At 48.5% G+C, this 25,878-nt stretch overlaps 1 protein-coding gene across 5 annotated transcripts in view; it reads right to left on the reverse strand.

The window, feature by feature from the left end:
* LOC146234872 (mitogen-activated protein kinase kinase kinase kinase 4-like) overlaps positions 1–24,569 on the reverse strand; it is a 64,828-nt gene extending 40,259 nt beyond the window's left edge. Inside the window, exons 1-2 of one of the 5 annotated variants that reach the window (XM_084688373.1) lie at positions 24,409–24,569; positions 20,068–20,133 (exon numbers count right to left, since the gene is read on the reverse strand). In XM_084688373.1, coding sequence (XP_084544499.1) covers positions 20,068–20,133; positions 24,409–24,435 — 93 coding nt within the window. In that variant the 5' untranslated portion in view covers positions 24,436–24,569. Of the gene's footprint in view, positions 1–20,067; positions 20,134–20,412; positions 20,767–24,408 lie in introns of those variants that run through there. The other 4 variants (XM_084688376.1, XM_084688372.1, XM_084688374.1 and 1 more) reach the window with 4 other exon arrangements.
* Between the last annotated feature and the right edge of the window lie 1,309 nt (positions 24,570–25,878).

The raw sequence follows: 25,878 nt of genomic DNA on the forward strand, positions 1-25,878 counted from the left end.
CCCCTCCCACACACACACACACACACACACACATACATACACACCCTCCAGTTCATAAACTACAACCAGTAATCCTGCTGGGGGCTGACCCAGGAGCCAAGCACTCGGGGGTTAATCTGGGGGTCTCATTAAGGGCCCCGTCAGGTTGCTGTCTGGTCACACTCCCCCCCCACCCCCCCACCCCCCCGCTCGCCTCTCCCTACCTTAACTAACCATTTACCCCTGTCTCAACCGTAATAGTAAATGGCAGTGCAGACAGCCGGAGGAGTTAGACGTAAGCTGATTGGTTTAGCCCTGCAGTGATGCAGTGACCATCAGGAACAGGGGAGGCGTAGTCATGGTAACGGAACATTTAGGTTAGGATTGGAAAACAGGACAGAAGGCAGAAAACCACTACACACTACAACTGTCTCTCCGCCTCTACCTTTTCTCCCTTCTCTCTCCTGATGAGAAAAGGGAAAAAATGGAGAGGTGGAGAGACAGGATGGTGAAGAGGAGGAGATAGGAGGGTGAAGAGAAGGAGGAGGAGATAGGAGGGTGAAGAGAAGGAGGAGGAGATAGGAGGGTGAAGAGGAGGAGGAGGAGATAGGAGGGTGAAGAGGAGGAGGAGGAGATAGGAGGGTGAAGAGGAGGAGGAGGAGATAGGAGGGTGAAGAGAAGGAGGAGGAGGAGATAGGAGGGTGAAGAGAAGGAGGAGGAGATAGGAGGGTGAAGAGAAGGAGGAGGAGATAGGAGGGTGAAGAGGAGGAGGAGGAGATAGGAGGGTGAAGAGAAGGAGGAGGAGATAGGAAGGTGAAGAGAAGGAGGAGGAGATAGGAGGGTGAAGAGGAGGAGGAGGAGATAGGAGGGTGAAGAGGAGGAGGAGGAGATAGGAGGGTGAAGAGAAGGAGGAGGAGATAGGAGGGTGAAGAGGAAGATCAGGGGGAGAGAGAGGAGGGTGAAGAGGAGGATCAGAGCTGAGGAAGGCCCAGGATGTCATGTGTCTCTCAGGAAGATGTAGGCCAGATAAAATGGAGAACAGAGAGCTGCACTTCCCTGAGGAAATACCAGAGGAATATAGTCATTCTGTACCAACACACACACAATCACACACACACACACCCCCACACACACACACATATAAATAGTACGTGAATATTCTCACAGGCTACAAAGATGATGAAGGTAATATAAACAACACGTATACACACAGAAAAACAGCACTCTGCCTCGTCTGGACACTTGCACAGGATAAAGTGTGTGTGTGTGTGTGCGCACGCATGTGTGTGTGTGTGACAGAGAATGAGAGGGAGAGTTTGTGTGTGTGCGTGCGTGCGTGTGTACCCAGTAGAGATGCATACAGGCCTGCACCTGGCCCCCTTGTCCAGTCCACCAAGCCCAGAGGGATGCCATAAAGGACCCCTTGTCCGAAAAGAAGTCTCACACACCGGGACCAAACACACACCCCCCCCCCCCCCCCCACACACACACACACACACACACTGTGGGCTCCCCAAATTGCTCCCAAAACGTATTTACAGTCTCTGCCAACACTCAGTTGAGTTTAACTGAGTTTAACTTGAGGTCCTCTAGTTTTAGCATGCTAATATATTGCTGTTAGGGGTGTTTATAGTAGTGCAGGCCATGTTTGCTGTGCTGACCAGGCTACGCTAGCTTTGTACAATAACCAGGCCATGCTATCGATGCTAACCATCATTAGGCTTGGAGACGTTGCTGCTGTATAAGCTGCTGATCTGCCTCACACACACACACAAACACACACACACAAACACACTGGGTGACCTAACTGCAGCAGAGCACTCAAGCGTTCCTCCCTCCCTCCCACACACGCACACACACACGCACACACGCACACACACACCATGAACTGGAGAAAACAATAGGACTCTAGTGTGGAGGAGTAATTAATGCAAGACCTTGCATTCCAGGTGGCAAAATGCCCAAAACCTCTGAACATCTTCTAAACATCTAAACTACTGCTCATGAAACAAGACATCTACACATCTGTTCACACTACTTGTACTAGAGTGCATACTACATACTACAAACACTTCATCTACACAGCTGTACATACTATTATTATACTGTAACACTATACATGATACTATACTAGAACAACATCTACCCCGGTATTCATAGTAGGATACTATAGAGCACCAGGCTATGCATACACATTCCAGAGCCAACCGCGAAACAACCATGTTGACACCAGACCAGACATGCTATACTGGAATGGGCCTCAGTTGATGCTGTTTTCCAGTTTCTGCACGCAAGCACGCACACACACACACACACACACACACACACAAACACACACGACAGGAACACTTATGGGCAGCCCTGTAGAGGCCTGTGATGCTGAGTTGTGTGGTAGAGTTGTCCCTAGGGAGCCCTCATGCTGTTCCACCATCTCACTAAGGAAGAGAGGGAAGGAGGAGAGAGGAGGAAGTGAGACGGCAAAGGAGACGAGAGCATTGAGGGGGAAGGAGGGAGGAGATAATGGAGGGAGAGAGTAGAGAGAATGGAGTGCGACAGAAAGCGGGGTGAGAATGGAGGGAGGGAGGGAACGGAGAGAAAGGAGGGAGGGAGAAAGAGGACCGAGAATGGAGGATGAGAGGGGCAAAGAGAGATTGTTTTGTGCTGTATCGTCCTGCCTCATCCAGACTCTAAGAGCTACTTTGCTGCTGCATGTTGCGGCGTCTCTGGCCCTGTGCTCTCTCCTGGCTCCATCCCCGTGTTGTTGGTCCCTGTATCTCCACCGCCACTGACTGATTCACCAGAAGACCGTTCACAGAATAGAATAAAGGGGAACATAGCTCTATGCTCTCTTCTTGCTGAAATGCTGATTATTTTGAGTCGAAAAGTGACCAGTGTTGTGGTCTTGGTGGTGGTGTGGAAATGCAGGTGGCTATCGATGTGATGAAAGTGTTGTTCGGATATGGATTAAAGGTTCAGAAGGCTCTGGTTGGTTCAGGGTGCGGTGGGTTTGGTCACAATACGCGATTGAAATGGAGGTGGTTTGAGATGCAGAGATGCACCTGTATCTCCCTTCCTGTCACTCTTTCCCTCACTCTATCTCTCCCTGTTTTTCCCTGTCTCTTCTTCCTCTCTTCTCTCCCTCTCTCCTTCCCTTTCCTTCTGCCTCTCTTTCCTCTCTCTCTCTCCTTCCATCTCCCTTCCCCTGCCATCGAGGCCGGTCTGCCTGTGTGTTTGAACAGGGAGCACTCTGTAAGTAGGCCAAGAAAACAGGCAGGCTCTGGAGGGATGGAGGGAGCCAGGGCGAGGGGTGGAGGGATGGAGCGAGGGCGAGGGGCGGAGTGGTGGAGGGAAAGGGGGAGCAAGAGCGGAGGGGTGTGGGAGGCTGCCCAGTCGATGATAAACCTCCATTGATCGCTGCACTGCAGCTGAAACTATAATGGTCTGCACGAAGACAGACAGAGGGCTTTTAGTGCGGTTCTACTACAAACACACACACGCACCACTTGTCAAGTGTCTCTTCACTTTGTCAACTTGTCACTTTTTTAGGTGAGGTGTGTTGAGCGACTCAAAATAAGAGGCAGGGTGAAAATGTGAGTGATGGTCAGAGAAAACAAGCACTCTCTTTCTAGGATATGTGTGTGTGTGTGTGTGTGTGTGTGTAGCTGCTACACGATAGGTTACAGTAGTAAAAAGGGTCTCCATTCTGGGCAGTGAGACAACTTTCCATCACGTAAGACCTACAAGTCCATTTTTAGATCCACTGGAACTCACGCACACACACACGCACGCACGCACGCACGCACACGCACACATACTCACACAGATATGGTTTACAGCCAGCAACACATTATAGCATGAGAGGTGTTCCAACATCAGCTCCCCAGATAGTGCTGAGTAAATGAACACAGCTCTGCCAGTGGTCACAGAGACAAGCTCCAACCGCCATAAACAACGGTTTAGCAGTGGACCAATCGGATCCAAAGAAACATCCGTTCTAAGGGTATTACATCATCCAATTCAGAATGCGCAGAGATCATTGGCTCTCAGTCCGAGTGGGCTGTCTTCTGATGGCATAGGAGTTTCACTCGGGTCACATGATCAGACACCAGATGCATTTTTCATCAGGCCTTTCTCCCCAGTACAAGGATCTACCAGATTGGGCCTTCGGAATCATGAGGAGTTGACTCAAGATTCTAAATATAAAATCAAGATGACCCGGTTCTGGTTTTGTATTATTGAACAGCAGCTATAGTTTGAACGAAGTGAGAAGACAGTCTGAGGCTGGGGAACCGTTGAATCCACTCTTCTATCATCCATGCGTCACAGAGGAAGAGGATGAGAAGGAGGAGGGAGAGAGGGAGGAAGAGGAGGGAGAGAAGCCACGCAATCCCTCCGCCCTCCCGCCGACTCTTGCCCCCATGACATTCCTCAGCCCGCCCTCTGAACCACGAGGATCAGCAGCAACAACAGCCAGCCGTGGTGAAGGTGGAGGGGAGGCGGCCCCACTCTCTCCCCCAGGTCCCCCCTCTCCTCCCTGGGCCGGAGGGGCCTGGCCCCGAGACCCTGGATAAATCCCTGTGAAGTCCTGAGCACACAGAGGGATTAGCTCGCTGTCTGACGCCGTTACCCGCGTCCTGACTGAGTGCTGGTGTCCAGAGCCCTAACTCCGAACCCCCTGGCCCAGGATGAGGGAACACACGGCAGGCCCAAGATTTGATTTGAGACACTCACTGGCGGAGGCCTTGGCTAAGAGTATGCGAGTACTTTAATCAGATTGTACATCAAACAAACTCGCTTAGGCTAACAATTAAGATCCGTAATCACATTTATAGTGCTCATTTATTTAGATTCCATACTTGCTTTCTACTTGCTTTGATATTGTCATAACCCTTCTCACTGCTGCTGTTAAACTGCAATTTCCCTCTTGGGGTATCAATAAAGCATGTTTGTTTCTTCATCTGTTTGTTTCTGTCTACAGTCACCTGCTGCACCACACTAGGTGACTGGAGCAACATCGAGCCACAAAGGGCATCTGGCACTGAAACAATTGTATACATGACCTTTGACCCTATTGTTTATGCAGTGGAGACGAGTGGCCATAGAGACAGGAAGTTGGCCGGTGTGATATACGAGGACACAATGTTATGGAGAGACACAGGAGATGTCTGGGTAACTTTGCACAGGAAGAGTGTGTTTATATCAGGCCCAGAGCTGGCTCCATGCCCACCAGACCCCCCTTTCAACTCCTTCAAGACGACCACACTGGTTCTAAGAAGTCTTATCCGCCATCTATTGCTACGCTCCCCCCTGCCCCCCCCTACCCCCTATATTGCACATCATACAAGAGCCGTTGGCTGTTTACATGCTACTGGTAAACAGAACAGATCACTGAGGAGACAGTAATGCAGACAGGGGAGACCAAGGACATGAATAGAAAAGCTAAAAAGGAGAGAAAGCAATGGAGAGAAAGCAAAAAATGACAGAGTTCAGTGGTTTCTGGGTTGTCCGTCTGTCTGTCAGTCTCAATGGTTCCCAATCCTGATCCTCAGGGCATGCCTGTCCTGCATGTTCTAGATGTTTCCCTGCTCCAACACACCTGATTCAAATGAATGGGTCGTTATCCACCTCTGAGGACCAGGGTTGGGAACCAATCTCTTTCTTCCGATTCAAGCATCCATTCCTTCATCCACCCATCCACCCATCAAGGCACACGACCTGACTACAATTCACCTGGAACCCCTGTCTGTGGTTAACGCCGGGGGGTCATTTAGCTCAATAGCAGTGAGCTGTCTGTGGGTTAGCCATTAGCCTTGATGCCGCCCTCGGAAAGTAGTGTGGAGTGCTAATGGTTGGGTTAGCGCTCTTTGGCGCTTAATGGGGGGAGAGGGTTTGCACTCAGATCCCACACTCATCCACTGGGTGACTCTGGGATTACCTCTCAACAGGAGGAAAACACCAAGAGGCTGAGAGAAGCAGGTCTTCAAAACACAACACTTTGTATAAAAAGTGTATTTATAGTTATGACACCCCAGTTCAGTACACGTTCACACAGTGAACTACTGATTGCACTTGACAACGTTAACAGTGACCTCATGCCCATCTTAGTAAATGGAACACCCACAGTCCCAGTGCACTCAGGCACAGTCCAACAACCTCACACCAAGCATGAACAACACTGTGCTTGACACAGCATCGCTAGCTCCACGTATGTGTCAGTAGTGACCAGCTGTGCATCCATTGTCTTTACATGTGTGAGAAACCGCTGGCTGGCTGGCTGGCTGGCCTATTTTCCTGGGCAGTGATGCAAGGAGAACACTCCTTAGAAGGAGCATGGCCTTCTCTCCCAGGCAGGGCTGGGTAGGACACAGGGTAGGACACAGGGTAGGACACAGGGTAGGACACAGGGTAGGACACAGGCAGCACTGCATCAGGACACAGGCAGGGCAGAATCTTAACGAAAAGTATTTTCTACCTCTTTGTGGCATGGCTGTGGCATGGTTAATGTTGACATCAATTCTCAAAACCTGTTCTATGTCCAAACATGGGTGTGCAAGAGAGTGTTTGAGTCTGAGTTTATTAGTACTATGTATGTGTGTGTGTGTATTGACTATGTCTGTTTCAGTATGTGTGTGCTCCCGTCATTGTGAATCTGTTTGCAGATCTCTTGTGTGTGTAGCGTTGTGTATCTGACCGGTCCTGCAAGCCTGTGGGAGGGGCGTGCAGGAGTGTGGGGAGTGAAGTAAACGGGGAATTAGGTGAGTGTTGTGGACTAATGTATGTTGAAGTATTAGCCTGTGTGTGTTGTGAATGTACCTGTGTGTGTGCGCTTATGCACTTGCCTGTGTGTGTGTGTGTGTGTTTCATGGACACCAGTGCAGTCGTAGAACTAAGTGACTCCCACTAGGCATCTGACTGCAGTTGCAGCACGAAGTGCAAGCCTTGCATCACCACGGAAACAGGCCAACGTAAAAAAAAAAAAAGAATCAACCGTGGCAACCATATTCTGGCGGGTTAAAGGTCACAAAGGTCTCTTCAAAGGCAGCCTACGGGCCGCGTCCACGTGTCTTTGTTTCCAGTGAGTGGCTACATGTGTCGATGTATGTGTGCATGCATTGATGTGTGGTTGTGTGTGGCTCTGCCCTTCTCAGTTGGTAAGAGGCCCAGGCCTGAGATGGCTTGTCCACTCAGCTGTGCTCTACTCTGTCCTCTGATTGGTCAAGAGTGGCCATAGGACTCCTATTTCCACAGCCTGATTGACCTAGAACCAGTCAATGGAATCATGCCCTCCCATTAAAGCCTGAGTTCAAATGAATGTGCTTCCTTTCGATCACTTCGCTTCGCCTTCCTCCCCATTTAAGATCCATCCTGGCTTGTAACTGGAAGGGAGTTCCTGTTCCACAGTGGAGACCCTAGCTAGCGTAAATCTAAACATTCCACTCCATGAAACATCTTGAAACATGGAAAAAACCAAAGCAGAGCTATTCTGAACCCTAAATGACAAACTCTCCAAGATCTCTCTCCACAGCCTGTCATTTCCTACATCCTGCAGACAGGAAGTTGTTATCCGGAGCCTGCAGGGGATCTTCAAGGCTCCAACAACAACCCTCCATTTTGGTTAGATGAGGGTGGGCGATATCAAGACCGCTGGAACTTTCTACACGAGTGGGTTTATCACCTCGTGGAAGGACTGAGTTGTGGTAAATACAGGGTGTGCAATGAGAGGGGGTTCATATTCACAGCGGGCTGTGATAATAAAAGACTTGCTGGCAAGGGGCGAGGTCCTGTTAATTAAGACAGAGCCCTTTTTAACCGCCAGTAAAAATACGAACCGAGAGAAGAAAGTGTCGGGCTGGTAAGAGCCGTCACCCAGGAGGGGATTGGGTGAGGAGCCCAGGCTGCAGGGTTGTTCCTGGGGATCTGTTCCTCACGCCACAGCAAGGCCACGACTAATAAGGTGGAGGTTTTCACCATCCCCACCTCCCCACCCCACCACTACCTGTCCACACCACCCCACCACCAGGAAAGCTGCTCCTGTGGCACTGCGCTAAGCTCAGGCACCACTGGAGACAGCCCGAAGGGGTTGGAGCGGACCTGCTTGGCTACGGAAAGGCAACGTTTGCCCAGGCGACATGGAAACGAACAGTCAGGGTCCTCTTTTTCCAAATGTGGCGCGTCGTCGACGCCCCGACACAGCGCAAACTTAGCGAGTCTTCGCTAGGCCGATGACACAAAGGAAGATTTGACAGGAAGGACCTTGTGAGATGCATAAGAAAGGCATCGGAATATCTTGACGAGGAGTTGTGAGACAGACATACTATAATTACAAGTTTCACCCTGTTGCTGTGTAAAGCGACACATACCAACAGGTCAACAAAAGAGGCGTTAGTACAAATCACAGGGGGGCACAAAAATGTCCCTGTTAGTGTGAGGGTGACAGATTTGCCACTCCTGTCCCGGGGATGGAATCAGTGGCACCCTGCCAAACCCCAAGAGTACCACAAGGCTGTCAAGTAGGTCCACTTAGGTTTGCTAAGGCGCTGATGTAGCTAAAGGAACGCGCTAGAAATACAAGGTCAACAATGACCGTACAAAAGACCTGCCTTTGTGCCTCGCTCCAGGAGTGGGGCTAACCTGTGTTTGTCTTAGATTAAATATGTCCTTGTTTTCATACTTATAATACCCACCCCAATCATAATAGTAATCGTGAAGCTGAAGTCTAATAATAGCGTGTTGTCTGTCTGTCTCTGTTCAGAGCGAGGCTTCATGACTGCCACCGCACCCTGCTTCTTCCTTCTGCAAACATACATACAGGGCCTGGGTTGTTTCACTGCTGTGTGTGTGTGCCTGTGTATTATTGCTATGTCAGAGAGTGCGAGCATGTAAGAGCCAGTGTGTGTTCACAGTGTGTGTTTTCAAGTCTAAGGGGGCTCAGGCTTAAAGCCCTCTCTGAAAGACGTGGATTTGGTCGTTGATGAAATGTGGTTTTTCCTTAAACTAAGCAAATACTAGGAGGTGCAAGGCTGGCTAGCCTTCGGCTAGCCCCCCACCACCACCACCCCCCGTCGTTGTACTAGCCTAGCTTAGCTTAGCATAGCTCAGTCTATGTTAACCTAGATTAGCATAGCTCAGCCTAGCTCCACAAGCCTCACCCAGACTCAGTCAACCAGAACACATAACATGTGAAGCCAGCCCCCAGGTCGCAACATACTAACCCACAATTCAGCTGTGCTTCAGTGCGTCCTATAAATAGCCCTTAACCCACAGCGAAAGAGCGCGGAGAGAGAGAGAGAGAGAAAAAAACGTTTAACTCTTCCTGTGCCATGGCTGTTCAGCTTGGTTAACAAGACTCCCAGTACGGTTCTGCCTCTCAACGTCTCTGACACAGCCTTCTGTGAACACAGCCAGCTATGTATAATTGATCTAGATGGCAAGAAGGGGGAACAGGGAATGGATAACGAACAGGATGTATAGAGGAGGGAGAAGAAAGAAAAAAAAAAGAAAGAATTGGAGCGAAGTTGGAAGGAGAAGCAGAACCATGTAGGTCCGGAGGCAGTGGATGCAGCTGACGGGTCTATCTGCTCTCCGGGTGGACTTGCCTCTGCCTTGCATCAGCCCTCATCAGCCATCCCAGCCCTGACCCTCCGAGATGACCTCACCCCCAACACTGCGTCCTCCCTGGATGCTCCGCGCCACACGGCTCCGGACACAAACAGTATCTCCCTCGAAGTAGGCCCGGGCTTCAAGTGTGGAGCGGAGATGGAGGTTCTCTGGTGGCGGCCATGACGGGAGGAGTGGGGAGAGGGGATGGAGGAGGGGGGATAGAGACACAGAGGGGCACCGCAGACTGTACGAGACACCCGAGAGAGAAACCCGCTCTCTATCAGGTCAGCCCTCGGGAGACAGAGAGAGAGACGAGCAGGACTGTCCCATTCACACCTCTAACACCCTTAACCCCTTCGCGCTGGCCTGGTTGGACGCCTCCTCCCCTCCCGAGCTGGATTCACCCAGGGGACTAACAGGAATAGCAGCTATCCCAGCATGCCCCTCTAGTTGCTATGGGGTTAAAACAACGGTGGTTACCAAGGGCTTGTTTTAATCACGTGGGGGATCACGTCGGAAGGAGGGGGAAAATAGAGATATAAAGACAGGGGAGAGACAGATAGAAAGAGGGAGGGAGAGCGTCAGAGCGATTACAGAATGATTACAGTGCACATGGTGGTAAAACAAAGAAGGAGGCCTTCCCAGAGTTGGAGATTTCCAAATCTCCGAGAGGGGAGGGAGGAGGCGGAGTGCGGGGAGGAGAAGGAGGAGGAGGGGTTGGGGAGAGAGCACATGCCTCTGTGCGACCCAGGATTGTCTACGATGCACTGTTGACTGGTCGCCAAGACACACATGCATGTTGGTATACAGACCCACACACATTGATGAACAGTCTGGGCTTGCATTCATGCACTACTATTGGCTACTTCATCCCACCCTGGCCAACCGCCTCTCCTCTCCCTCGTAAACCATACAACCATACAAAGGAAAGGAAAGAGAGAGAGAGAGAGAGAGAGAGAGAGAGAGAGAGAGAGAGAGAGAGAGAGAGAGGGGGGGGGAAAGGACAGTGTGGAACTGGTGAGCGACATCAGCTGACCGAGTCAGTCCCTCAGCCTGGATACCTCCGCTGGTTACAAAGCTCCAGTCAAAACATGGGTCCCTCCACTCTGTCAGTGGCACGTGGTCACACACTTTCATCTGAAAGACACCCAACCTAGGCACACACCTCATAACTCTTGGTGCTATGCATGTCGTGCGGTAAGCGCTATGTCACCCGTTCCTGTCAGTGGATGTGCAATGCCGACACACACACACACACGATAGTGTCAGCCTCTAAGCTCAGTACAGTGAAGAAGTAGGCCAGGTTATTTAGGGCAGGTCGCTCACCCTCAGTCTTCACACACCACTGTCACTGCCACTGTCTAACCCATGGCGCACAACTCTCTTTCTCGCTCTTCCTTTAGAAAACCCCAGGGTAGGTTGAACAGGCTGGCTGGAAGAGTAGACCAACAGTGACTCTCCCCTAGCTTGATAAAGCAGAGGTTCGTTCTACATACATGTTCGACATACATGTTCGACATACATGTTTCTAATAGATATACCAAGACAAAGACAGAAATGGCACAGTAAGAGAAAGACTAGCACAGAGAGAGAGAGAGAGAGAGAGAGAGAGAGAGAGAGAGGGAGAGGGAGAGGGAGAGGGAGAGGGAGAGGGAGAGGAAGAGAGAGAGAGAGAGAGAGGGAGAGGGAGAGGGAGAGGGAGAGGGAGAGGGAGAGGGAGAGGGAGAGGGAGAGGGAGAGGGAGAGGGAGAGGGAGAAGGAGAGAGAGAGAGAGAGAGAGAGAGAGAGAGAGAGAGAGAGAGAGAGAGAGAGAGAGGCAGCAGTGGTGCCCCTGTCTCTTCCTGCCCTGGTGTGAACACGCTCAAGCCAAGGATGCATCACGCCTACGAACAGAGCAGAGCAGTCTCTCTCTGAACGCCTCCACTGTCAGGGAGACTGTGTGTGTGCGTGTGTGTGCGTGTGTGTGCGTGTGTGTGTGTGCGTGTGTGCGTGTGTGTCAATGCCCATTTAACAGGGAGAGAAAGTTATGTGCAGATGAATACATTATTACAGTTGTGTTACATAATGTGGTAGGGCCAGTGTCTATACAGGAGCATAATCCTCTCCCAAAACAAAAGTCACACTCAGTTGCCAACTCAGTCGTTTCAACCAGAGTTAACTGTGTGTGTGTGAGCCAGTGTGTGTGTGTTTGAAGCGCTTGTCCTAGTGGGACTTTATCAAGTCTGCCTGGCTACAGGAGGAAGTGCTGTGCAACTCTGGGCCAATCAGAGGCCCTGGTGGCTGCCACATGACACAGTTTCTGCGTTGTGAATGAGATGAAAACAAACCTAATGAGGCTCCGTCGTATGAACCAGCTGCCCTGAGAGGAGGGAGGGAGGGGGGAGAGAGGAGGAAGAGAGGATGGTGGGAAGGGGGAGAGAGGAGGAAGAGAGGAGGGAGGGAGGGAAGGAAGGGGGAGAGAAGAGGAAAAGAGGAGGGAGGGGGGACAGGGAAGCCCTCTGTGACATTGCTTGCAAAAAGGGCTATACAAATACATTTTGATTTTATTGGATTCGAGGGAAGGGAAAGAGGAGGGGGAGAGAGAGAGAGAAACAAAAGAAGGTTGAGAGGTAGAAGACAGGAGGGTGGAAGTGAGGGACAGAAGAGGGACAGAGAGCAGAGGGAGGGAGGGAGGGAGGGAGGGAGGGAGGGAGGGAGGGAGGGAGGGAGGGAGGGAGGGAGGGAGGGAGGGAGGGAGGGAGGGAGGGAGGGAGGGAGGGAGGGAGGGAGGGAGGGAGGGAGGGAGGGAGGGAGGGAGGGAGGGAGGGAGGATGAAAACAACTATTATGAGTCTGCCGGAGCAGATGGGGTCCCCGGCAACTAGTCTGTTCAAGAAAGTGTTTGTTTCCATCAGTGTGCGTTTATGCGTTGTTGTGTGTTTGTTTAACGGTGGTGTGTGTGTGTGTATGTGTTCAGGAATGATGGATTTGGAGTTCATGTCAACATCTTAAAACTAAATAAAACCTAATTGTGTTAGAAAAAAAAAATACATCAAGATGGACTTATTCAAAGAAACCAGATATTTAGGGACATGGTCAGAAAATTAACTTTAGCGAGACAAAGCCCTCACTGACAGCCATCACATGATCCTTATGAACAGAGATACTAAAGAGCTCTGAAACAGAAACAGTCCAAGTCAAATAAAGAACAACACACTTCCATCTCTGCTTCACACGTCACATAAAACAATACCTACCTGTTGCTATTCATCTATTCACAGATTGAAACAAATCTCTCTGGAAGCCTTGTGGGCACAGACAGTCCCCCCTCCCCATACACACACACACACACTCCACCCGAACCCCTCCAGATGGCTGTCCCTTCCCAAGCCCCCACTAAAGCCCAAGGCTCAGACAAGCCACAACTGTCATAAGGCCGGACACAGACATAGGCTGGACTCAAAGACCTGAAGACCTCCTCACATTGGCATGCTAATCACACCATTCATCTTCAAAGACTATGCTAAGCGAAATAACATGATACGGAACGGATGCAAATGTGTTCCAGTCGACGTGCCAGGCCTCCACTGTTTCCCGCCTCTCCAGCAGCACACATGCTAGCTGAGAGCAGCCATGGCGGCCATTTTGGCTCCAGACAGACAGGCTCTTTCCTCTGCTGTACCGGTCAAAAGGAGGCCACGGATACATTGATAGAGACCTACCGTCCGTAAGCTAGCGAGCGTCTGGCTCCTCGATACACGAGCCAACTATGTGGATCGATACTGCAGAGGAGGGGCGAAGGAGAAAGATAGGGATAAAGAACGACATAAAGAACGACAGTTGACTATCTGACTCAATGCTGCTGCCCCGCCACCTCACACATCATGAGCATGTGTGTGTCACGGGGGGCCAGCAAGACACATTGGACACGCATGACTGACAAAATGACCGAGGCGAAGTGTGTCTGAGTGTTTGTGTGTGTCCCTCTATACGGTTCAACCCTTACTCAGGCATACATTTGTCTCCCTACGATAGTTTAGATTGGAACACTTACATTTAAAAGCTACTTTGAGGCACTTTGTCTAGAACTGAAACTCTAAGGGGGGCGGAGGGGAGAGAGAGACAGCTAGAAAGACAATAAGGGGCAAGAGGTCTTGCACAACAAGTCATTTACAGTAGGTTCAAATTAAAATGCGGCCGCGTTTCGTACACTTGAGAATGTCTCCACATTCCATCCTCAAATCAGCCTGAGCCCAAACCTCTCTGCCTTCCACACGCCACACCACCGCCTCCCAGACAAAGACACAATTCTACCCGTCGACAAGTGAATAATTACGGCTTCCAACTTGAATCTGGGATGAATCACTGCATCCAGCTATCAACGGCCCGTGCACATAGGCACACTATCCTCGCACTCTCTGAAGGGAAAGAGGGACTCTTTGTGTGCGAGTCTCACATTATTAGAAAGGCTCTCTATCCCTTTGTCTCATATATTAGTCTGTTGGGCCGGTTCACCAGTCCACCAACACACACTGACTGCATTATATAACAATCAGTATCCACGCCACCACAGAGGGGCAGAGAGACATAAAGATGATTGTGGTTCGGATATGAATGAGGTTTACGGTGGTCGGCGGCCTGATTTACAGCTGCTGCTGTCGAGGCTCATGCGCCAGGTATGACGCGTGTGTCTGTGTGCGCGCGTGTGTGTGTGTGTGCATGTGTGTGTACGGTGTGTGCGCGTCGCACCCAAGGAGCGTATCGAGCGGACCTCAATCTCCCCCCCCCCGCACCAGTGACTCTTCGTAATCCCATCATGATCCTTTCTTGAGAACGGCTTGACGCAGCCGGGGCAAAGGGGGCAGCTAGCCAAGAGGCCCAGGGGCACGGTACATCGATCGATGACGTATCGGGTGTGTGGATGCGGGGATGTTATCATCCGGGTGGAGGGGGATGAACATCAGGGAGGAGAAGATCTAAATATGCGCTACAGGGAAGAGCCATGGGCCCAGGAACAATCCAACGGGGAGGGGTGGGGGTGATAAACAGGGCGTTAACATGCTAATGGGGAGCAGGCTAGAGGGGGAGTGGGGGTGGTGTGGGTTTGGGGGAGGGGCTTAACAGGTTAATGGCAGGGGCCGGAATAGCAGGGAGACTCCGAGAAGATCCTCAGGGTGAGAGTGAGTTCCAGGTGGCTGAGTACTCTACCCCAGCCAGGTGGAGGAACATTCCACCGATCCAGAAATAAACAGGAGATTGGGTGAACACCAGCATGTGTCATCTACAGTGGCAAACACACATTTTCCTATTTATTCCTGTCTCTTTTCTCACCCCCTCCTTCCACCACGTCTTCATCCTCTCTCTCCAACTCCCTCCCTCCCTCGCTCTCTCTATCCCTGCCTCCAGTTCTCTGCCTCTCTCTGGCCTCTCTCTCTTCACTTATGGTATCACCCTGCGAGATTACGGCACCCGTGACGCCCGCCCCTCCTCCCCCTTCTCACTGAGTCACGTGACCCGAGCTGTGAGTCATGTGACGCGAGCTGTGAAGAGAGATGCTAGGAGTTCAGGAGCGAGTGCCCTTCTCCCCCTCCCCCTCTCTCGCCTCGCCCCTGTTCCTCTGCGTTCGGCTGGGCTCATCGAACCGCCGCTGTCATCATCCACTTCTTCATCCGTCGTTCCCTCAGCCTTTCCTCCTCTATGCCTTTTGCTTTTCTGGTTTCTGTCCTCTCTCATCTCCCCATTCCCCTCTCCTCCACCTCTCCTCTCTCCTGTGGACCCAACCCCGGCCCGGCATTCCACAGTCAGGATCAGTCCACTGCAGCAGGAGCGGGGTTGAGGGCAGGGCCCGCTATCTGCTTGCAGATTGTTCCACCTTTCACAGCAGGTTTTCAGGGAGCCTGAGAGCTTGGGTGGCCTGGCAATGGGACAAAGTGGAGAGCTCTCTATAAAACGGGGCTTTAATCAAATCCAGTCCAAACTTCCAGCTGCCAGTGCTTCCCTGCCTGCCAGGGTATGTGCTCACCTGGGGCAGGTCGTTAGGGGAGCTAGGTGTTAACCACTACCAGCAGAAGTGCAGGGTGATAAACATGGTCAGGAATGCATTTCCAGGAGGGAAGGTTCTAGAAGCTGACAATACAGATCTGTAGTACACTTCCCTTTTAAGGTGCAGTTGCATTTTCCAGTATGACAATTATTTACCACACCGGTTTACGAGAATAACCGTCAATGTGTACAGCAACCATGGATAGTTACCTTAATTCATCAAATATTTGGTAAACCCAGGTTTACTCTGGGCTTATAACATCACTAGACCAGGATAATGGACAACACAATGATTCTCCTGAGGCTTTTCATCCCTACCCTCCGACTCGCTCACTACCAGACCAGGCATACACACAGGACAACCTACGGGGTCACAGAGGGCTTCACGGACACCCACAGATCAGCACCTAAAACCGACGGAATTAAACCGTCAGAGAAGACAAGAAAAAATGCCCAAAAACTGTCAGAGAAGGAAATAGCAGAAACCTCCGGAGGAGCAATTCAATGACGACCCCCCCCCCCCCTTTAGAGACGGTTGCTGACGAAGGTCCACCAGTTGGTGCTTTCCACACCAGCACCATGTGCCTCGGGTCTACAAGCGTTTGGGGGTGTCATATGGAGAGGGGAACTCAAAGGTGGTTGAGACTGTGGCCAGGCCGAACCGCCGACTTCTCCTTATTACAACAACAACAACTTCCGCTATTTTGCTACTTCCTCAGGTCTCACAAACATGAAATCATCCACTGCCAGCAGCACATAACCAGCCCTGCGTTGTCATTCCCTGTTCCTTCCATGAACACCACCCTTGTTTGATGACCGATTTACTGAGAGGCAATTATGCACAACACTGCAGCTCATTCAATGGATGCAGAAACTACCCAATCTGTAGCTGAGAGTACTGGGTAATTAAGCGTCGTCATAATTGGGTTCAAACCATTTCCTCCTGGGGGGGGAGTATCCCAGACTGCCATGTTACCTCAGGGTTGTGTGGCTGGATCAGGGTTTGGAACCTGACTGTGTTTACCTCATGCAGTTCCAATTGGGTATTACATTCTGGACATTAGCACCTTTGCGATGAACATACACATACACACACATGCATTTACATACACACTGACACACAGGTATACACACACACACACAAGCAATATAGACATATGTGGGGGGAGAGCAGGAAGAGCCTGGTTCATCTCTGCCCAACTTGGAGCACGTGAGATGATTCACTAACTCCTGAGGAACTTAAACTCAAAATGTCAAGGCCAATTTGTGTTACAGCGTGTCTCTAAAGCGACTTGTTCCCCTTTAATGAAACATTTGCACTGCGGCCTTCTTGGCCCACAGCTACACAGAAAGGAAGATATTCACCCCCTTGTAGCAAAATAGTCTTGTTTTCAATGCAGTGGTGTGGCTTTGTTCCTGAGGCCACACATACACACACACACACACAAACATTCACCACACACACAGACATAGATACACACAGGCAAACTAGGATAACTTTATTTACTCTCTTTTATGCACACAGTAATAACAAATTCACACACACACACACACATACACACACACACACACACACGCACCAGCCTTATCCCAGCCAGCCTCAGGCCTTTTCCACAGAGTCCATCCATATGCATTATCATTTGATGTGACGGTTTTCCCAGCCCAGCAACCACAGTACAGTACAGCTGGCTGTAGTTTGTTACACAGTACAGCTGGCTGTAGTCTGTTATACAGTACCATGCTGGCTGTAGTCTGTTATACAGTACCATGCTGGCTGTAGTTTGTTACACAGTACAGCTGGCTGTAGTCTGTTATATACAGTACAGCTGGCTGTAGTCTGTTATACAGTACCATGCTGGCTGTAGTCTGTTATACAGTACCATGCTGGCTGTAGTCTGTTATACAGTACCATGCTGGCTGTAGTCTGTTACACAGTACAGCTGGCTGTAGTTCTGTTATACAGTACCATGCTGTCTATATTCTGTTATTCACATTACCAAGCTGCCTGTAGTATGTTATACACAGTACCAAGCTGCCTGTGGTATGTTATACACAGTACCAAGCTGCCTGTAGTATGTTATACACAGTACCAAGCTGCCTGTAGTATGTTATACACAGTACCAAGCTGCCTGTAGTATGTTATACACAGTACCAAGCTGCCTGTAGTATGTTATACACAGTACCAAGCTGCCTGTAGTATGTTATACACAGTACCAAGCTGCCTGTAGTATGTTATACACAGTACCAAGCTGCCTGTAGTATGTTATACACAGTACCAAGCTGCCTGTAGTATGTTATACACAGTACCAAGCTGCCTGTAGTATGTTATACACAGTACCAAGCTGCCTGTAGTATGTTATACACAGTACCAAGCTGCCTGTAGTATGTTATACACAGTACCAAGCTGCCTGTAGTATGTTATACACAGTACCAAGCTGCCTGTAGTATGTTATACACAGTACCAAGCTGCCTGTAGTATGTTATACACAGTACCAAGCTGCCTGTAGTATGTTATACACAGTACCAAGCTGCCTGTGGTATGTTATACACAGTACCAAGCTGCCTGTGGTATGTTATACACAGTACCAAGCTGCCTGTGGTATGTTATACACAGTACCAAGCTGCCTGTGGTATGTTATACACAGTACCAAGCTGCCTGTAGTATGTTATACACAGTACCAAGCTGCCTGTAGTATGTTATACACAGTACCAAGCTGCCTGTGGTATGTTATACACAGTACCAAGCTGCCTGTAGTATGTTATACACAGTACCAAGCTGCCTGTAGTATGTTATACACAGTACCAAGCTGCCTGTAGTATGTTATACACAGTACCAAGCTGCCTGTAGTATGTTATACACAGTACCAAGCTGCCTGTAGTATGTTATACACAGTACCAAGCTGCCTGTAGTATGTTATACACAGTACCAAGCTGCCTGTGGTATGTTATACACAGTACCAAGCTGCCTGTAGTATGTTATACACAGTACCAAGCTGCCTGTGGTATGTTATACACAGTACCAAGCTGCCTGTGGTATGTTATACACAGTACCAAGCTGCCTGTGGTATGTTATACACAGTCACATGAAGCATCCCTGTGTGTACCTGACCCTCCGCAGAGGAGGAGAAACACGAGAGACCTCGGAACAAGGGACGCCATCCACTCAAAAGAAAATGGCCACTGGGAAGCTTTTAGTGTCTACAAAAGACAACGCTGCCATCAGAAGAAAAGCTAAGCCCTCACCCAGACACGAGCACGGCCCGAAAGCTTAGAAGAGAGAATAACACACCGGAGAAAACCATTTGTCACATCTTGAATCTGTGGGCAGTCTGACCGTTTTCTCAAGGGAAAATGTTTCAGTTTTTCAACTCTTCACCTCTGCAGTAGCTCAGAATACAACCTTCTCCAGCTGAATCTGATTTATGCACATTTTTGTCTTATCTATAAAACTTCACTCTAAAGCCAGGCTGTAGCCTACACCGGAACTCTATGGATGCATCTGGTTGATGTGGAGGTGGGTGGGAAGGCCTACTGGCCTACATATGTATTGTGTTATGTAATGTTATTACACAGGCATTGCTAGCTTACGCCTTGAATGCTTACACAGTCAACAACGGACATGATGCCTACTGGGGCTTTGATGAGAAATCACCACCACATAACAAACCATGGCAAACATCAACAACTCAACCATTTACCACAACGTGCACTGTAGGCTACTTCCTACAGTAGCACTATTTGCATGTCTTTTGCGTCTGGTAAAGGAATAAAATGCAATCTAATGCCTAATGTTTTCCCTGTCATATCGTTTTATACAATTAAGGCATGATCTATAACACACGTAAGGGATGCAAGTCGCTCTGCAGAGGCGAACAAGTCTGGGCATACCTCATATTCCCTTCCCTCTCTTTCTACCAGGCAACAGTAGCCTCACAACAGGATGTGATGTAGCACAGGCTACGCCGCTTGATCATCCAGTTTGATATCGAGAAGAGCTCTCTGCTAACAGTGACACATTACTGACTACACACTACCTCATCAAACGCCACCCAAGTAGGTTATTAATCAGTTGGTGACGTAAGGATAACCATCACTGTATAAAACGGACATAACGGTGTGGTACGTTATGCGGAATCATTGCGTTCCCACCAAGTACTAGAGCACATGCAGATGTTGGTCATAGGAGTATGACAGAGGGGCTAACTTGGTGAGATGAAAGGCTTCTTTGATTGTCTTGGCGGATTGATAAACTGTCGTTTTGTTTAATAAAACATGAGATATCTCGGGAACTCGGACAGTTTTTAAGCAATAGCCTACAAACATCGCTAATCCCGTCCAGCCCGCGCTGGACAGTGGGGGTATAATTGTCACCTATCGTCTGGGAGAAAATGTTTGTGCTACAGTTTCCGCCTATTTTGCTATACAGTGTTCAGTGTTTGATGCAGTATCCAAACGAAAGCCCACCAACCTTGTATACTTGTCCATAGGTGCCATTGCCGACCACTTCCACTAGTTCGAAAATCCCAGCCGGGTCCTAAAAAAAAAGTAACACGTTATACGGTAAAACAAATTGTGATTGATAGTGTGATTTTTAATACAGGATGGTCACCATGAGGCGGTTGAACATGATTTTTCTTAAATGTGCTTTTCAAACAGAGTAAATGACGTTTTTTTCTGAATGTGTATATAACAATAACTGGCACGTTTGGTCAATGCTTTTGTAGGTTTTAAGAGCGATCGCGTAAAAGACCACTGGTACATTAGGAAAGCAATGATGCACTCATTGAATGCTCGTTCAATAACATGCACTCACCCGCAAAGATGCAAGGTCTATGTCCACAAGGCTTTTAGCAGGAGAATCGTTCGCCATTTTTCAAGAATAAATAGAAATCGCAAAGTATATTTTATCTCCGTCAAGATGATTGTTAACTTGCAACGCCGTATCTCATCGTTGAGTTGTTTTTCTTATTCCTTGGTTAAACAATTTCGGTCCTAAGCGGGTTTTTCTTTGTACTTCCCGACGCCGTTGTCTAACCGACGCGGTTACTCCATATTGAGCTACCGCGACTGGCAGTTCTAGCTGCTGTCTTTAGTCTCTCCGCCCTGCCTTCCTGCCTGCTCTCCCCCCTCGCTCGCTCGCTCTCTCTCTCTCTCTCTCTCTCTCTCTCTCTCTCTCTCTCTCTCTCTCTCTCTCTTTCTCTCTAGCTCCCTCTCTCTCTTTCTATGTCTCTCTCTCTGTCTCTGTCTCTATCGCTCTCTCTCTCTCTCTCTCTCTCTCTCTCTCTCTCTCTCTCTCTCTCTCTCTCTCTCTCTCTCTCTCTCTCTCTCTCTAGCTCCCTCTCGCTCTCTCTTTCTATGTCTCTCTGTCTCTATCGCTCTCTGTCTCTCTCTCTGTCTCTCTCTCTGTCTCTCTCCCTCGCGTTCTCACTCACTCCACTGTAGCTAGCATCACTAACACAGGAAGCTGAATCTGAAAGGTCCTGTGTGAGTGTATGAGAGAGAGAAAAAAAAGAGAGAGATAGTCTGCAGGGGCAATGGAGGGTGAGCATAACGTGATAAAGGCCTCCCCCATCTTTAACAGTGGAAACGTATCCACATAATCCCACATCATGATCTGCTCCTGTCCACAATGTATCAGCATACCTCCCATAGGTTGAGCCATTATGCTGTCATTTGGATGAAGCCTGTAGTAGGCCAATCTCAAATATTATTAGAGGGCCTCAATGGACTGACTAACTAATTCATTTCCCTCTGACTTTGTCACTCCACTCTCTGACTTGTTCTCGTGCTTCCTCTCTTAACAGTGAGAATGTGTTCATAACACACCCCCTCTCACACTCCCCTTGCTTCTTTTCCCTAACTTTTTCTCTCCCTTTTCTACTTCTATCCCCCCTACTCCCATTTCTTCCTTGGTGTGTAAGATAAGGCTTTTTTATGGTTCTTATCAACCTTTTTACAATGACCGTTAACTGAATTTATATTTATTTAAGAACTGCTGCTAAGCGTAGAGAATCTAGCCAACTAGAAAACACGTCATAAAAGATGGGTTGTTACACACACATCATGCTAAAGGGTAATTAGAGCATGTGAAATGGAAGCAGTGATATAAATATTTCACCAGCGCTGTCAACTCTGAGATTGTTGTGGGGTTGGTCCGTTAAATCCCATTCTCGGTGATGCTAGGTCTACCAGACATTCCAGACTGGGCGCTCGGGGTAGTCTGACGAGGGTTCAAGGAGACAGAGTTAGCATGCTCAGCGTCAAACTGAGGGGGCAAGGAGACAAGGACATGTTCATATGTGACACGTTCAGCACAATCTTTTATTCCTATGAGTTCTAGATCACTTAAGTGTGTTCTAAAACGATGTTTACCAAAGTCCTGTCTTGTACTTTTGTGAACTAAATGAACTTGTTATATCTTAGTCTAGTCTGGTTTAGCCTGGTCTAGTGTGTTCTAATCTTGTCTATCCTGGTGTAACCTAGTCTAATCTGGTTTTGTCAGGTCATGGTTTTGTCAGCTCTAATCTGGTTTTGTCAGGTCTAATCTGGTCTACTTGGATGTCTTCTGGTCTAGTCTGGTCTAATCTGATGTCTTCTAGTCGAACCTAGCCTAGTCTAGTTTTGTCGGCCCTAATCTGGCCTAGTTTGGTCTAATCTGGCCTATTATAATCTTGTCTGGTTTAATCTAGTGTAGCCTGGTCTAGTCTGACCGCAGCTTTTTTTAAGTGACATGGGTAACCCCAAACCGAGTCACTCAGACCTGAGAGACCCAAACAATGTGAGTCGTTGTCATAGTTCCTGAGGCTGAGAGAAACATCCCACGGTAGATTATTAACAGCAAAATGGAGGGGGGCTGTGTGTAGGTGTCAGTTTGTTTGGTGTGTGTGTGTACATGGTGTGTGTGTGTGTGTGTGTAGCTGAGCCTATGAGGGAGAGACAGTCTTTTATTCCATTTGGCCTCCAGTCACAGAATAGTTCTGCACAAAACAACAATAAGAACTGTCAACATTTCCACCCGTAGCTTCAGTTGACTGACTATCAGAATGTTCTCAAGCATTCCTTGCCCACTATTTTTTATTTATCTCCACAAAACATACGCTTCCATTAGGGCCTAATCATAATATATATTCGGGGGGACACATCCCCTATTCAAATCTGATCAAAATGTCCCCCCCAATATATTGATATAGAAATATAAATAAAATATAAAAGTGCTAAGCTACGACAGGCAACCACGTACGCTGTCCGAAATTATCATTAAAAATGATATCATATTCATAACTAAACTTTAAAAGTTTTCAGGAGAGGACCCTCAGACTCCGCAGCAGATTTCGTCCCCCCCCCAATGTTGACTCCATGGCTACGGCCTTGGTTTCCATTCCAACAAACTTAAACATGCTGTTCATAGATAATGTATTAATATTAATACAATAGTCTGGAAGAAAATGTTTCATGGTTTATTTTGCTCACTATTCCAACTCTAGTAAACTCCTAGTAATCACCAGTGCGGCTGAACAAAAAGTAATTCACTTTGTGTATCTCTGTAGGAGATAAGTGTGTGTGTGTGTGTGTGTGTATGTATGAGTGTGTGTGTGTGCATGTGTGCCTGTGTTTTAAATGCAATCGTGTATGTGTGTGTGTGTGTGTGTGAGAGAGAGAGAGAGAGAGAGATAGGTGTGTGTGAGCACTGGTCTGCCCCAGCAACAGTGAACCCCCTCCCTCGCTCTCAAAGTGAGTCAACAGCAGCCGTCTATCAGGTCTGACCAGTGCCAAGCAGGGAAAATAAGCCTGGGAAAAGCTGCCTGCTCTTGTGTGCCCCCATGGGTGCATGTGCCGACACATCACAGCACAGGGGCTACAACACAGATGAATACATTTCAAACTCTCAAAATATCTGCAATGCAACAGTAATCACACAGCCAGGATGTGTGTTAGGAATGTAATGAGCACACACACACACACAGACACGCTTCCTCTTCCAGCCTCAAAAGGAAGTTTGAAAAAGAATGAATTTGCATACAAAGGTAAGATGGAAAATATTCAGAACCTATCCATTCACCAGAGTTCCTGGCATACACACACAATCACACACACACACACACACACACACACACACACACACACACACACACACACACACACACACACACACACACACACACACACACACACACACATGATCACAAACACACACACCCACACACACACACACACACACACACATGATCACAAACACACACACAATCACACACACAGATACACACACTCACACAGGAGAAAGAGCAGAAAAAGAGATGTTAGGTACGTATCACATTGACAGCCACTCATTTTTCAGGTTAGCTGGGATAATACTCAAACGATACAATGCAAATACTCCTCTTCCCTCTGTGGTGAATCAGGTGAAACTCAGACTTGTTGACACGGAGGGTTCATGTCGTGGTCCACACCAGTTTGTGTGCAGAGCAACCACGTGCATGTCTGTGCCCAGTCACGTGGCTATTTGCATTTGAGTGTGTGTATGTTTGCATGTGCCTGCATGTGCATGTGCATTTGTGCATGCTTGTGTGCATGTGTGTGCTTAAGGGTATTTGTGTGTACATCACAAAACACAGGCTCACGATATAACAACTTCACATGGAATATAGACCGGCTCAGAACCTGCTCCTCTTGTCTGTCACAAGTATGGACATGCACTGAAGGGCGCTTCACCAGGGTTATGATACACACAACCCACAACATGACGATGAGACAAAACACAGATTTGCACCGCCGCACTGTCATGTTGCAGATCGATAGTGATGATACCTACATTGTGAGACGCGCGAGAAAAATCCATGGGAGGAAAATCTTCATGTCACCATGGAATAGAGGCCAGACGGTTGGTCTGATATCAACGTGAGCTGGGCATGTCGGTGACCTCTAAAATCAGACTGGGGTGTGGTCTGTCTGTCTGTTGTTGTCTGTTGGAGAGAAAAAGGAGCTGTCTCTGAGAAATGCTCTCTATGAACCCTATGCCCCCAAAGCACTGTCGGAGTTCCTTCCAACACAACACTGCCATCTTCTGGCCACAAATTCTTACTGCGTGAAGAAAAAACCCTGAATCTAAACATTCAACATAGTTTTGCCCGGCAACAGACACAGTGTGCGGACTATATAAATTACCTCCAATGACAGAGACGTAGAGGAAAAAAGAGAAAGAGAAACTATGTGTCACTTCCATCTGGATGACTCCACACAAGCATGGAATAATCCAGATATAACGTCACCGTTTTACCGTTGGGGTCCATGTCATCTTGTGTTTCATGGTTTCATCACCTCGGTCCCTTTCCTTGAACACTTTGAAGAAGACTGGCAGGAGCAATAGCAATAGGCAATTCCTTTTGCTTAGTTATCTGGGGATGACGAGAGAAGAAGCCTTTTCAACCTGTTTATAAATGTTTTCTGAATGTTGAAAACAGGCATTCTGTGGGATGCATACAAACTGTGATAAGTGATGAGCATACATCTGCTTTTTCACAGAAAACACAAGAAACTGCCATAGACCAGGTTTAAATCCATGGTAGTATTGGAATATTCCGGGTCTCTGGTCATTTCTCTCTCCTGGTCTTTTCTCTCAACAAAGAAGGATGAGATCGAAGGAGTCTTCCTTCAGATCTTTACTTTCAGGGCCAGTTAGGAAGGACACGAGGAGTGGATGGAAGTAGGAATCAAGTAAAGATCTACGAAGAGTTAACCTCGGACTGTGAGTCAGTCTGAACGCACTGCACTCCCAGCTACACAGGACTACGGGAGTTTGAAGTTGCATAACAAGCAGCCCTCAGTGTCTGCAGGCTGGACCGAGACAAACATTTCCTTTTCTCCATGACACACAAGGAGTGAAGACATGTTATAAAACAGAAGTTTGAGTGGAGCTGGCCAAGGCAGTGAGTATGGTGAGATAGGGTCCATATTTTATCACTAAGGAAGGATAAAGAGATAATATGAGAACCAGAGTTAAGGACCATGGATGATCTATATAGTTTAAAAGTTGGCCTGGTTTGTGTCTGGAGAATGGATGGATGGTGAGGGTAGGCTGTGCTATTGATACAGGGCCAGGTTGAGGTGGGGGGACACAGTGTTATCTGACCTGTTGCTCTGGGGATCCATTTTCACAACTCAAACCTCTACATTTGATTGACCAGTTTGGAGGGCCCTGTTAAACAGTGCATCCTCCGGGACATTGGCCCTATTCGAATCCTCGGAACAGCACAAAACCCACAGAACAGGTCCAAAACAGAAT

This window comes from Hypomesus nipponensis, chromosome 23 (assembly GCF_054491055.1).
Source record: "Hypomesus nipponensis isolate SF chromosome 23, ASM5449105v1, whole genome shotgun sequence".
In the NCBI taxonomy this organism is placed as follows: domain Eukaryota; kingdom Metazoa; phylum Chordata; class Actinopteri; order Osmeriformes; family Osmeridae; genus Hypomesus; species Hypomesus nipponensis.